Raw genomic sequence first — 14,428 nt, 5'->3', positions numbered from 1 at the left:
TACCTTGGAACCTCCTTGGAGCCTGTCCAAAGGGGAGCTAGCAATGTTTATTGAGTTGAGCGCTGTCTCGCGAAAGGTGGCCCATTACTTCAAGGCATGCTTGCCCGTGGAGCAAATTGGGTTCCTGAATTTCCAGGATGCCATGCTGCTGGCCCAGTTTGTAATAGCAAAAGGCAGCTCCTATAGCGATTTGATAACGCGGTTTTTTGGTGTTTTGCCCAGTAGACTAGGTGAAATGAGTTAGTGGTGCAAGCAAGGAATAGGTGCCCACTTTAGCAAATCGCCTTAAAGCCGGCATGAGGGGACAACTTTTTTCAATCTAGGCAGATACACAGTAAAGATCATGGCATGCTGGTGAGGCATGGCTAATGTTTTGCCTACACAACGCTAATATTTCAATTTAATTGCTTTTACAGTTCAGTTGCATGGGATGGTAATAAACAAAATTTTCCTTTACCAAGTGAGCAATATGCATAGACATTTTGCACTTCCAAAATTAAAGCTCTGCATGTGCAAATCCTTTCACTTCACATAAAAATATATGGAAATTATTCAGTAAGTGTATTTTTTCTGGCAAGGGACGACAGCTGCAGATGGCAGAAGTGACAGGGTGCAATGGGATAGGTGTGAGTGACAGATTGGGTAAGAAGCATTACCAGAGGAGTGCAACACAGCTATAGAAAACAGGGATCAAAATTCAAAAAAAGTGTTAAAGGATAAAAGCTAGTCTGGCAGGTAGGAAGAAAGAGGCGGACACTTGAGGGATATTATTACTGGTGTTTATTCCAATATTAAGGACACAGTCCATCTTTCCCTATTACTAGAGGGGCGTGCCTGCCTAAGAAAGTAACTTAAGGAGCTCTTCAGTCATCAAAAAGTTCCAAAAGAATACGTCCATAGTGCAAAACTAGTTCTAACTGACCCTTCCACCATCTACACTAACTTAACATAGACCAGGAGAATATCTCACCTCTCCTGGTTGTCTTATGGCAAAGTCTCTTCTTTACTCCAATATTCCCTTTAGTATATATTTAAATAGTCTCTAGCCACTTTCTTGATAAGTTCAAGAAACTTCCTTCACAATACACTTCGCTTTTATCCCCCCGCACGCCTCCTCACCTGGGTTTGCGCAGTTGGATTATCCCTCCTCCGATCTGATTTACATGATTTCACTTCACGTTCATATAATTATCTCTAGTTTGCTCCACTTTACTTTGTCACCCATGAGATACTTTCCCCTCTTTCCAGGGTATTTGTGCTCAGTTCTCAAAGACTTCTATTTTAAGCTTATTCAAGCATTAACAGTTCCACTTAAATGGCTTTATATTCAGTATTTTATTACTTTCACTGGGGCGGGTTTCTCCTTATCCATACCGATGCCCCGGAGGCTTCCCGGTTCGCCTGTTCCCCCTGCATCTGCAGGGGAATGCTAACGGGCCTGGCACTCGCATGGGTTCTCTTGTTTTCTCTTGTTTTCTCTTTGGATCTCGTGCTTCTCAATGTTGTCGCTGTCCTGCCCAGAGTCCATCTTTCTTTGAGACAGACTATCAGTGCGGGTAGCAGGGTGTCTCGTTGACTTCCCAGATGGGTGGTTTCAGCGCTTTTTGACAGGCGAATGGCCCACCATGGTGTCGTTGAGGTCATGCCAACATCGTGATTAGAACGTCATGCTCTGTGCCCAAAAACGTGGGGTCTCCAGAGTTTCCCTCTGGCATTTTGGACTTCTCTCAAAGTCATGAGCTCCACAACTCTCCTCGACTGCGCCTCCAGGAGTCATGCCGTCAGGTGATTCCCCTGCTTACACGCTTTTCTCTGTGCTTCGCCTCTCCTCAGCGTGCTCTCCATCCTCAGCCTACTCACCTCAGTTATATGTATGTCTCTCCTTAAAGAGACAGATCCTTTTCTTTGTACACATTCCTGTATTTCAGTTTGGTCTTCAGCCAAATCTCTAGATTTTATAATGTTCTTCACACTGGATAGTCCCAGATGAACAAGTTACTTACCAACTGGTAACGTTCTTTCGACTGGATGTTCCTCCAATATATTCCACATCTTTGACATGTAATGCCCACAGCTGTGTACTTCGGAAACTTTCGGCAGAGGGTGTCCTGCGTCGAGTCGATGTTCCTAAAAGGCCTCCGTCAAGGGCTATGTCACTGGATGTTATAAATAGGTCGCACAGCACCCGTAGCCTCAGTTTATGTTTTTTCCTCCATAACGTACGGCATGCACATATCCAATGCCAGCTTGACTGCACATAGCCTCAAGGGAACGTAAGCTGCAATAGCATAGGAAATTCTCCAGAGGGGCAGGGTGGGACGACAATGAGGAATAAGTTGGAGGAACATCCAGCCGAAAGAAAATTACCAGTTGATAAGTAACTTGTTCTTCGAATGGATTGTGTCCTCCAACGTATTCCACATCTTTGTTACTCCCAAAGCAGTACCAGAAAATTGAGGGGAAAAGAATTTAGCATACCCAATTAGATGGCAGAATAAAGAACCGCCTTACCAAAGGCCATATCTTGACCATGGAGCGTATCCAGAGAGTAATGTTTGACAAAGGTGTGGATAGAAGCCCATGTGGCTGCGTCAAATATTCCTAATAGGAACTCCCCGCTGCAGGGCTGTCGAAGTAGCCACACCCATCAGTGGAAGGTGCACGCAACCCTTCAGGAGGGCCCTTGCCCACCAATCAGTAACATTCCGTAATGGTGAGGATAATCCACCTGGACAAGTTGCGTTGGTAACAGCCTGGCCCAATCGGTTTTCAGCATACCCCACAAAGAGTTGATCATCTACTCTGACCCTGGACATCCTAGAAATATAAAAGCTCAGAGCTCTCCTAGGGTCCAACCTATGGAGTCGCTCCTCTTCCTTACCAGGATGAAGAGGAGGAAGGGGAGGATAGAAAGACGGAAGAACCACTTTCTGGCTTAAATGAAATTCAGACACTACATTAGGTAGAAAGGAAGGATGTACCCTCGGTACAACCCTATCCTTGTGGAACACAGTAAAGGGCGGCTTAGATGAAAGTGCCTGAAATTCACTCAATCTGCGAGCGGAAGTAAACGCAACCAAGAACACCGTCTTGAAAGACAGTCTCAAAGGACAAGAGTTCAAAGGTTCAAATGGAGCACCCATCAGTAATTTAAAGACCAAATTCAAATCCCAAACCGGCACCTGGAACGGGGATGGCGGGAACACATTAGTGAGTCCTTTAAGAAATCAAAGGAATCTTAAAATAAGAACTTTCTTCAGGCGAGCGCTTGAAGATAGATAGCGCCGCCAGGTAACCCTTAATGGTACCTACTTGAAGGCCCCGGTGGGCCCAAATAAAGCAAGAATGAACCATGGGAATGAAACACTGAAAAGTATCAACATTTTGTCCTCTGCACCAGTCGCAAAACTTATGCCAACGGTACAGGGATTTTGTTGCTGGCTGCCTGACCGAAAGCAACACCTCCATCACGTCATCCGGGAGGTCCCATTCCTTATACCTCAACCTTTCAGATACCAAGCGTGACAGAGTCCTGACCTCTGGATGGAGAACCTGACCCCCCCTCCCTCCTCCCTCCACCCTTCTTCCTCCTCCCACCCACCCACAAGAGAGCACAGATCCTCTCGGTACGGAATATGGCTTGGAGGGCAGATGGACATTTCTAGAAGGTCCAGGTACCACGCTTTCCTGGCCAAATCCGGAGGAATGAGGATCATGTGGGATCTGAACCTCTGCAACCTCCTTAACACTTGAGGAATGACTGGGACCGGAGGAAACGCGTACAGAAGTGGGAATGACCAATCCACAACAAAGGAGTCTAAGGCTCCTCTCAGAGGAAATTCCCTGGAGCAGAATCTCTCGCACTTCCCGTTGGCACTGGTTGCGAATAGATTCACTTGTGGGGTTCTCCAAAGGGCTAAAATCTCCAAAAGGACTTCCTGAGCCAACTCCCACTCGTAAGAGACTGCTCTGCCTGCTCAGAGCGTCCGCCGCCATATTCTCCTCGCCGGCCAGATGAACTGCCGAGAGTGATATTCCCTGCTGGATTGCCCGAGAACCAGAGCTGCATTGCCTCTCTGCACAACAGGAGTGACCCTACCACACCCCTTTTTTGTTGAGGTAAAACATGGCCACTGTATTGTCCGTCATGATCAGGACACTCTTCCCCCCCCCGCACAGACGGCGGAAAAGCCTTCACAGCCAGCCTGATGGCCCTCAGCTCTAACAGGTTGATGTGGAGTTTGGACTCCGACAGAGACCAACGACCGCTGGCAGTCAAATCTTCGGCATGAGCTCCCCTTCCTGTGAGGGAAGCGTCATTTACAACCGTCAACTCCGGCCACGGTTGCCAAAACGGTTCCCCAGTCGTCATGGTTCCCCTCGTTGGCCAATCACAGCAGATCCTGTGAGACCGAGAGTGGAATCTGAATGGGATCAGACATCTTGCCCGAGAATTGTGACCACTGCATCTTGAGAACCCATTGCAGGGATCCCATCCTCAGTCTGGCCTCTGGCACCAGAAAAATGCAAGATGCCATGAGGCCGAGCAACCTTAAGAATTCGAAAGCCGGGAGACTCTGGGCATGTTGAAACCTGTCCATCATCTGTCCAAGGACATGTCCAACACAGCCCCCCCATCTACTGAAGCTGTTGGGAAGGTGTCAGATGCGACTTCTCGAAATTTAGGGAGAAGCCAAGCTTGCGGAGGGAGCGGCAGATGAGACTGAGATGATCTATCGCTTGCTCGGGAGAACGCGCACACATCAGCCAGTTGTCCAGGTAGGGGGTAGACGTGAAACCCCCCCCCCTTTCGCCTGAGATACGCTGTCACCAACACCATTAGCTTGGTGAAGACCCTCGGGCGGAGGTCAACCTGAATGGCAGGACACGTAACTGAGAGTGTGAGTCGCCAGCCGCAAACCTCAGGTACTTTCTGTGCTTTGGATGAATCGGCACATGATAGTAAGCATCCTGTAGGCACAGACACCAACCAATCCTGAAGTTGAAGGGCCTGGAGGACTTGGAAAGAGTGACCATCTTGAACTTGTCCTTCCTGAGAAGTTTGTTCAACCAGATCAAGTCCAAGATGAGTCTCGATCCCCAGTCTTTCTTTGGAATCAAAGCAAATGGGGAATAACATCCCTTGTTCCTCTCCGCTACAAGCACCAGTTCTATAGCGCCTTTCTTCAGGGTCAACATTTCCTGCACAAGGAGCGGATCTGGAAGCTTCAAAGAGATTACCTGGTGGATTGTGGCGAGGCCGCTGTAGGAAGGGAAGGCAGTAGCCGTGGGCTATTGTATCCAGAACCTATGCATCCGAAGTAATACCTCACCATTCTTCGAGATGCTGAGACAGTCAGCCCCCAGCCGGCGGACAATGGGACATGGCCTCATGCTTGTTTTGAAGCGGCTGCGGCAGCGCCTGAAGGCAAGAGGCAGTTGCCCGAGCGGCACCTGCATCCCCATTTCCCAGACCACCACGGCTACGCTGACCCCTTTGACTGGCGGCTCCTCTCATTCTACCAAAGGAGGAGTGGTAAAGAAAAGAACCTCCCCTCCACTGCTGACCCCTAGGACGAAAAGGCGGAGGTTGACGCAAAGCTGCGCTCAAAGATTTCACTGCAGCTTTTGAGGTCTGCAACCTCTCAAGGTTTTCGTCAGCCTTGCCGCCAAACAAATGCGTGCCATCAAAGGGCATGTTCAAAAGACAGGCTTGCACATCCAGAGCAAAACCAGACTTCAGCAACCATGCAAATCTGCGTATAACGGTGCTCGCACCCATGGACCAGCTAACGCTGTCGGCTGTGTCCAAACCCGACTGAAGGGAGTCACACATGGCATCCTCGCCATCCTGCACGAGAGCAAGGAACCCATCCCTTTCTTCCCCTTTGGGAATATGCTCAGCAGCTAGAGAAAAAAATTCCACCGAGTGTGAAAATCTTGCCAAGCCACAAGCAGAGTTGGCCAACTTAAACGCCGTACTCCCCGCAGAAAACAACTTGCGTACCCAACCGTCGAAGCGTTTGGTGTCTATCAGGAGGGAAGATAGGCTACACCGCCTGCCTCGAGGTGGCTGTAGCCACCTGAACAACCAAACTCTCAGGAGAGGGTTGAGGAAAGGTAGCTGGGGTCGCTACCGGAAGGATGGTATTTGTTAGTTAACGATTTGTTAACTGCCGGAAGAGATTCCGGGGACTGCCAAGCAGACCCCACCCTTTTCTGCAACGTCAAATGAAAATGTATCACCGGGTCAGAGGACGGACCTTGATCCAAAATATCTGCCAAGGCATCCTGAACAAAAGCTTCAGGAGGACTGGACCAGCCAAGATACTCTGTGACCCTAGCCATCAGTCTCCTGTAGAACGACTCAGCATGAGCCCCAGGCTCAGGCCTGCCAAATTACACCTTAGGAGAAGTCCAAGCCACTGGCATCATGAAGGGATTTCCTCAACTTCCAATTGACTGTCTCCAGAAAAGACAGAAGCCACATCAGGCTCGGGGTCAAAATCGAAGTCTGACCCCTCCTCCTCCTCCTCCTACTCCTCCTACTCCTACTCCTCCTCCTCCTCCTCCAGAAGGAGGTAAAAGTCCTGCCTCCGGACAGAAGAGGGTCTGTAGTCCTTAACAAGCCTCTCAGACTTGGAAGTAGCCTTCCTTAGAGGATCCACAGTAGCAGGGATCTTCATCAGTAAATTTCAGCCTAAAGGCCCCAAGGTCGCCGAAGGCTTCGGCATCGAGAGCACCGATGGCATCAGCGTCATTAATGGCGCCGAGGGCTGGTGCAAAGGCAAAGCTTGGACATCCATCTCCGACAGACAGCGCTGACTGAGTCGACGCCGACCTAGAGCCCTTACCAGGTTTCTGCAGTCTTGCTGGGGACGAGGACCGAGACCTGGAAGCATGTCCAGTGCGACCATCCTGAGCCTTGCCCGAACGGGACCTCGAAGGTTTCCGATGAGTCGCGCCGAGGACCCGAGCCCAAAGGCGTGCAAGCCACGGAGCGAGACCGTTCCTTGCCGGCTTCTTCCGAAGGCGTGGATGGAACTGTGCGCTGGGATTGGAAAATCGCCAGCATCTGCTCCCTGAAGGCAGCTCATTCCTCCGGAGTCGAGGACTTAGTCGAACATGCCACTTTCCTCGCGGCTCCATCCTCCGAGGAAGGGGAAGGTGACCGGTGACAGCGCTTTCTGGAATGCCGAGACAAGGACGAATGGCGGGAACCACTGCGGTACCGAGATCCCCGGGACTCCTGACGCAGAGAGTCGCCCCTCGAATCGTCTGTGGACATCCGCTTAGAAGTTTTCCGGGACTTACTGGGTTTAGAAACCCTACCTACCTGAAGCTTCCCCCTTACGCTCCCGCAAGGCCTTAGCAGTCAGCAACTCGCATTTGGAACAGTCGTCAGTGTCATGACTCTCGCTCAGACATCACAAACAAATACGATGCAGGTCGGTAATCGATATCTTAGACTTGCAGTCCCGGCAAGTCTTGAAGCCAGACCGCGGAGTCAGAGGGGTTGAAGAAGACATTCACGAGGAATGACCGAGGTGCGCCGAGTCTCCGAAGAAAACACATTTGCGAAAAAATGGAACTGAGGCTACAGGCGCCGTGCGTCCTATTTATAACATCCGGTGACATCGCCCTCGGCGGAGGCCTTCGAGAGACATCGACCCGACGCCATCGATGCCCTCTGCCGAAAATGTTTCCGAAGTACACAGCTGTGGACATTATATGTCAAAGATGTGGAATACGTTGGAGGACACAATCCATTCGAAATGGTGGATGGTCTAGGGAGTTTCTCACAGGAAAGGGAGTCGTTGTCCCCCAAGGGTGAGTGTCTCCCAGTGAGGTCCTTGTGGAGAAGGCTCACCTCACTAGCCTCAAAGGAGGGGGCGGCGCCTCCTTGGGGAGAATGTATATATATATACACCTTTGATCCCTCACAGTAGCCTTTACTTTACCCAAAGTTCGATAACCAGCACAATGGTATTTACAGTCGAGGGAAATGATGCAGAAAAGGGAAAAGGCGCTGTATAGGAAATGCAATCGCTATGGCACGCCACATCCGCCAGTGGTACAAGCTATTACACAGATCACAAATGCAGACATTTCTGGGATTCATTGTAATGCATGCAATGCTGGTATTTGTGCTGTGTTCATTGAGCAGTCAGAAAATCTCATCCGACCACCACGCTTCGGTTCCAGGTATGCCTTACAGAGTGTGGCATTTGAGGCGCTGCTTGGCATAGGGTGCCAACACATGTATGTGTGAGGTATACCTGTTCCAATCAACCTGAGCATCCTACATTTGTCCATACTTTTTTCCATATCGTTGGAGACGCTTAGTGCTTCAGTTGCCACATTGCAGTACTGGCTTTCTCAAACTGCCTGACCGACACACCAAAGCGTCTTACATACTGCCTTTTCTAAAAGACAATTTTATTTTTAATCATAGGCCTGCCTAGACTGACAAATGTAATTCAGTGCCTTTCTGCCTGCCTCTCCCTTCTACCACTAATGGTGCAAACCATGTCCAGAAGTCCTTTGAGTGGAGACGTTCACTCCAGAGAAGAAAAGTTAGACCAAGTTAGACAAAGCCTTGGCAAACAGAAATCTATTCTGAATTTTGCACTAGAACTATATCACCACCATACTGTAGCTAATTTCACAAATGTGTGTGGGCAATATCAGAAGAGGGTTTGCACAATACTTGTTTTACAACAATCCGCCCCCAGTACCATACACCTCCACTCCCACTGACCCCTCCACCCCCACCCAGACCATCAATCTTTCAATCAGCTGCTCCTTCATATCTTCATATTTAAAAACCAAGTCCGACTTAAAAAGGTTTAATTAAAATGTTTTTACAAGCAGTGGAGTGGGGGCGCAAGTGAAACCTACCTCTGCCATGTTGCTGATAACGATAGCCATGATAATTCCATAGATGGCCACAGCCTCACAAAAAATAATACTGAGGAGAGAAAAGAAAGTGGGTTTTAAAAGGCTCGCACAATTACAGTTTGAAACAAGTAACCTCTCCTAGACTGGTGGCAATGCTATACAGTGTGCATACGATTCTGACCCACCACTAACACCAGAGGAAAATGCAATATTTTATTTATACATTTATATAGCACACAAAACCCAGATGTATCTAGGCGCCTACAGCCTACGAGACAGACATATTTCCACTTGATCTCTGGTGGTCAAGTGAAGGTTACAGGTTACATCTATGGTAAGCAGCTTTCCATAATTATTTACAATGAAGACATTTACAGGTCTTTAGTTTTTTTTCCAGAAGGACCAAAGGGTTGTGTCCAATCTTAGTGAGGGAGGCAGTGTTCCAAGATTGGGCAGCAATCACCGGGGAAGCTGACTCCGCCGGATTTCTGTCTCAAGAATCTGGGTGTGGATAAAAGGCTGATGAGGGACGATCGGGTGGGTCTACTGGATTGGGTTTTTGAGATTTGATTGCAGAGGTAGGCTGGGGCCTTGTTAGAGAGGCATTTATGGGTCAGTGATAGGACTTTGAATTTGATTCTGTCTTACTGCGAGCCAGTGAATGTTGTGTCGTGTTGAGGCAATGTGTTCATGTCTGGGTATGTCTAAAGTGGCTCAGATTGTGTTTTGCATAACTTGAAGCTTGCTGAGGTTTCTGGCATTAGATCCTGCATAGAGTGAGTTACAATAGTCGATCCTCGAGAGGTGAGTGCTCTGACCAGAGTAATGCAGCTGTCAGGTGAGGAACGGTCAGCTAGCTCCAATTAGTTTCAAGGTGTAAGCCGATGAGGAGATAATGGAATTGACCAGTCTTGTTAGGGATAGGGTTGAGTCAATATAGACGCCTAAGGTTTTTATTTCTGGCTACATCTATAATGTTACCATCAATGCTGAAGGATTTGTATTGTTGTGGGAGGATAAGTTTGGACTTGCTGCCTATGATGAGAAGTTCCGTCTTCTCATCATTCAGACATAACTCATTTTGCGCCATCCAAGCATGGATGAGGAGGTAGATTTTGTTGAGGGTGTCCAAGTCTGTCGTAGGAGCCTGTGATAGGTAGGAGTATTTGGGTGTTGTCCGCATAATTAGTATACGTGACACCCAAATTGTCTAGTTTTTCCAAGATTAGTTTGGTAAAGGCATTATATAGTGTGGGTGATGCACACAAGCCTTGGTGTACACCGCAGCAGACAAGTGCTAGCGTAGCAGCTGCAAAGGCTGAGAAGAGCCTCCTTGTGCGGTTGGAGAGAAACTATTTGATCCAATTTATCGCTTCTGGGGAGAAGTGGGAAGCTGTTTCGAGATGAGGGCACAAGGTATGGTGGTTGACCAAATCAAATTCAGCGGACAGGTCAAGCAGGAAGATGCATAGGTTCCCTCTGTCCTTGATTTGATCAATTTGTGTATTTAGGTTCAAGAAAGCTTATTCCGTACCGTGACCTCGGCAGAAGCCAGATTTAAGAGATTGTTTGATTCAAAAACTTTTGAATCTGTAGATAAGCTACTCCAACTAATATTTTTAGTAGGAATAGCACAGTGGTGATGGGGAGGAAATGGTTTGGGAAGTTTGGGTCTAGCATGTATTTATTTTTTTTAGAAGAGGTAAAACCCAAGCTTCTTTTCAGTCATCTGGTACTTTGCTTGCAGCAAATGAACTGTTGATGGGAGGGCAGATGTCACCTTTGCATCTTGAGGGTTTAAGTCCTTTGATAATTTTTATGATTTCTGAAGTGGTCAGAGGCGTGAACGCACATTTGTGTGTGTTTAGCTGCCTAATGTGCGGGGTATCTTCCTGGATCTGGTCCTGTTTAAGAGTTGCATTTTTCGATTTGATTTTGTAGGAGGGTAATCTTGTCCGCTAGTGCATTCTGGATGTTCGAGCACCATTGCTGGTCCTTGATGCAGTGCTCAGGAGTAGGGGCAGGTGATTCTAGCTCATGAAGAATGGTGAAGAGTTCTCTGGAACTAGAGTGGGCATTCTGGACTCTTAAGATTGTATGAATCTCCTTTGGCTTTAATGGTGGCTGCTTTATATTCCTTAGATAGGGCAAGGAAGTGGGCCTTATTTTCTGATGGCATTTTCCCCAATTGCATTCAGCCGATCTTTTTGCTGCCCGTAGGGTTTGATAGTCAGCTGAAAACTAGGGGTTAGCATGTGCCAGTGGTTTTGCTTTCCAGGTGGTTAAAGGAGCTACTTTGTCAATAGCTGCTAGAAGGGTTGTGTTGTAGAGGCTGACTAAGGAGGCAGGGTCCAACTGCTGGAGTGGAACATTAGTTAATGGGTGCAGGAGGGGTAGCAAATTATCTTTATTGATGTTTTTCTGACCGACAGAATTGATGACGTGAGTAGTGTGGGTTTGGCCGGTTTCAATGTTATAGCTATCGTGAAGAGGATGTTGTGGTCAGATCATGGACAGAGGGTATTGGCCAGGATGTCCTTGGCACAGGTAGGTCCTCCAGCCAGTCTAAGGTGTGCCCTTTTTCGTGGGTGGGGTTGGCTATGCGATGTTGGAATCCTTGCGCTGTCATTGAGCTGGCGAGGCACGGTGCATGTGCGTCAAGGGGGTAATTCAGGCCAGGGTTAAAGTCATCCATGATGATGATCTTAGATAGGGGTTTCGAGTTGGAGACAAGAAGGGTAGTAATGTCTTCAAAGGAAGAAATTGGGACAGGGGGGTCTATAAACTAAGTGGAGAGTGAGGGTGCAGGTGTGTGAGGGCAATTTTCATCGTAATTACTTCCCCTGACGGAAATGGGTGTTCTGCCGAGATCAAATGATTTTTTTTTGCAATGAAATCTAATCCTCCTCCTCCTTTAGACGTCATGCTATCTTTTCTGTAGAGAGTGTAGCCTTCTTGGATGGCTAGGGAGATGGCTGCATGAAGCCAAGGTTGTCCAACTGGTTGGATGTAATGAGGTCTGCAATGTCTAGAGCATGTGCTGAGAGTGATCTGGCATTGATAAGCGCTCCTTTCAGGTGAATCAAGGAGTCAATGTCATTGGTAGCAATGTTGCTAGATGTGGGGGTTTTCTGTTCTTTTAATTTGTTGGCTGAGGGAGAGACTCTGTCTTCGGGGGAGGTTTTAGCCCAGCTAGCTTGTAGGTGCTTTGAGTCCGAGGTTTGACAGAGGGTGTAGGCTTGCTGTTTCTGAAGGGTAGGGTGTGTGTCAGAAGCGCTTTGGTGTGCAGGTATGTACGTGATGATAGTCATTGGTTGCTCAGGGAACTAGTGCAGAGGGCATGGATGGGCAGGGGCTGAGTGCCGTGGTGTGCAGAGGTGGACCCTTTAGCTGAGTGCAAGGGCGAGAATGGAGGAGACTTAGGAAGTGCGTAGGTGGGATATTGAGTGAGTTGGGAAGAAAAGTGGACATTTGCATTCTTTGATGAGAATGGTAGCCAGGACTCCCTGACTGGGTTGTATCCATCTTCACCAGATGTGATGTGTAAGGTCAGGTACTTGGTTAATCATGTAGGATCAGCGTCCCCCATCTAAATGTTAGAGGTGGGCGAGAGCACAGAAATGGTATGCATACAATCAGCAGGGAGCAGAGGTTAGGCCAAGGCCTGGTGGCAAAGTATTTCTAGTGCAAACAATCAATAGTCAAGCATAGGCCTGGCGGCAAGGTATTACTGGTGCAAACAATCAATAGTCATGCATAATGGCGGCAAGTTATTTTGGTGCATGCAGACCGCAGGATGCAATGATCTGGCAATGACTTGGATCAGGAGTTAAGTGCATAGAGTTGTCAAATGGCAAAACAAGGTGTTACATAGGACAATGCTGTGCTTGGAGTAATGTACATGCACAGAAATAGGTTGGTTACACAGTGATGGTTGCCCTGGTTGATCATGGATGACATGGCCCGAGGGAGAACCACTGGGTTTTGGAATCGACTTTGATCCAAGTGTTGCGGGCGATATGAGTTGAGATTCAGGCGGGGTGAGAGGGTCCTTAAGCAGTTGGTTGTATGCCGGCAGTGTGTCTACCATAGGGAGCATATATCGCTGCAGGGTTCCGTTTCAGCATTCAAGGTCTCGGGATGGGCTGACACGCTCAAGATTGCGGGAAGGGCTGTGCCTGTCGGTAGAGCAGAGATTGATAGGGCACTCGTGCAGGCGCACAGGGTGAGAGACGGCAGTACAGACGTTACGTTCTTGGAGGCTCAAGTGGCTTCAGGGTAGAGGGGGCATTTAGACAGCACAGAGTGCGGCTATCACTCAACCTACTTCCCAGGCGAGCAGAGGTTTGTGGTCATGGTCATGCGGTCACCACGGACAGCCGGGGTCTTGAGTGTGGGCCTTTGGTAGGGGACCGGCGTTCGCCTGCCGTCACCCTTGAACGTGGGGGTGACCAATCACAGCAGCATCCTGCTGCAGCAATGGAGTTAGATGGGTACTCCAATTTACGATGGCGAGGCGGCCATCTTTGGAAGGCCACAAAAAGTTGATTCTCGTTGGCTCGAGAATTAAAACATGAAATCACATCAGCTGGAGCTCGTTCGCGGGATGAAAACAAGGACGGAGTGACGCCACTGCAATGATTTTTATCAGCGCGGATTCCTCGATATTCAGAAATTTCAGGATTAGCCTGCAATTCTATTGCATGAAGCCCCAGTGGGCTTACCTCTGGGTAGGATGATGTCAGGAACCCTCTGTGGTCCTCCCTTTCCTTCAGCACCAACATGCTGACCACAGCTTCCATGAGGGGTTGAGGAATGAACAAATCAAGGGCTTAAAATCACTGAAAGGTCGGAAGATGCTCTAAAAGCAGAGAGATCAGCATGCATAGTAAAATCCTCCCAGAGAAATCTGTGGTACAACGGGACCATCCTAACCAACAGTGTAGACACTGCAATCAGCAGGAACAATAATGTGAAAAACACAGTATGTTTAAGCCTAGTGGCCATGTGAGGTTAAAAGTACAAAACGATAGCTAGACTGGGCCAAGAAATCAATCTGTACATTTGATTACCAATATGGAGCAAGGAAAGTGGCTCACCTGGAAAATTGATCTATTATAGCTAAACCTCACTGTCCATTGAGGAACCCCTTCTGCCCTGTTGAACCCTGTGATGGGTGCATTTCAAAGTAAAGCCCAAGCCGTTTGATGTAAATTCTTTAGTGGTAGTTTTACTCATCCAACAATTAATTGTGCATTATCGCGTCTTAAGGTATGCTCCAATCTCACTTGTCCTTTTCTTGTTGCATTTTCTGGCTTCTAACGTCCCTGGTATGCTCATATGTTCTCCTATTCAATAACATTATCTCTACCGGCGTCTGGAAGGAACGTTAATATCAGATCGGAGAGCACGCACCGTCTTTAATTTCCCCTCCTGATGGTAGCCGTATGGTGTCCTCCGGCACCAATGTGGTCTTCAGGGTGTGTCCCTATGAAACCAGTTTGGCCCCGTTTCCGTCCACCAACCT

The 14,428-nt window shown here is 48.3% G+C and overlaps 1 protein-coding gene across 1 annotated transcript in view; it reads right to left on the bottom strand.

Moving 5' to 3' along the window:
- Positions 1 to 14,428, bottom strand: part of ATP6V0B (ATPase H+ transporting V0 subunit b) — a 317,011-nt gene that overhangs the window by 152,776 nt on the left and 149,807 nt on the right. The window contains exon 5 of the mRNA XM_069642304.1: positions 8,902 to 8,971. Coding sequence (XP_069498405.1) covers positions 8,902 to 8,971 — 70 coding nt within the window. The remainder of the gene's footprint in view (positions 1 to 8,901; positions 8,972 to 14,428) is intronic.

Source organism: Ambystoma mexicanum, chromosome 1q (genome assembly GCF_040938575.1).
Source record: "Ambystoma mexicanum isolate Mex_15411 chromosome 1q, UKY_AmexF1_1, whole genome shotgun sequence".
Taxonomy (NCBI): domain Eukaryota; kingdom Metazoa; phylum Chordata; class Amphibia; order Caudata; family Ambystomatidae; genus Ambystoma; species Ambystoma mexicanum.
This window is presented reverse-complemented; position numbering and strand designations above follow the sequence as displayed.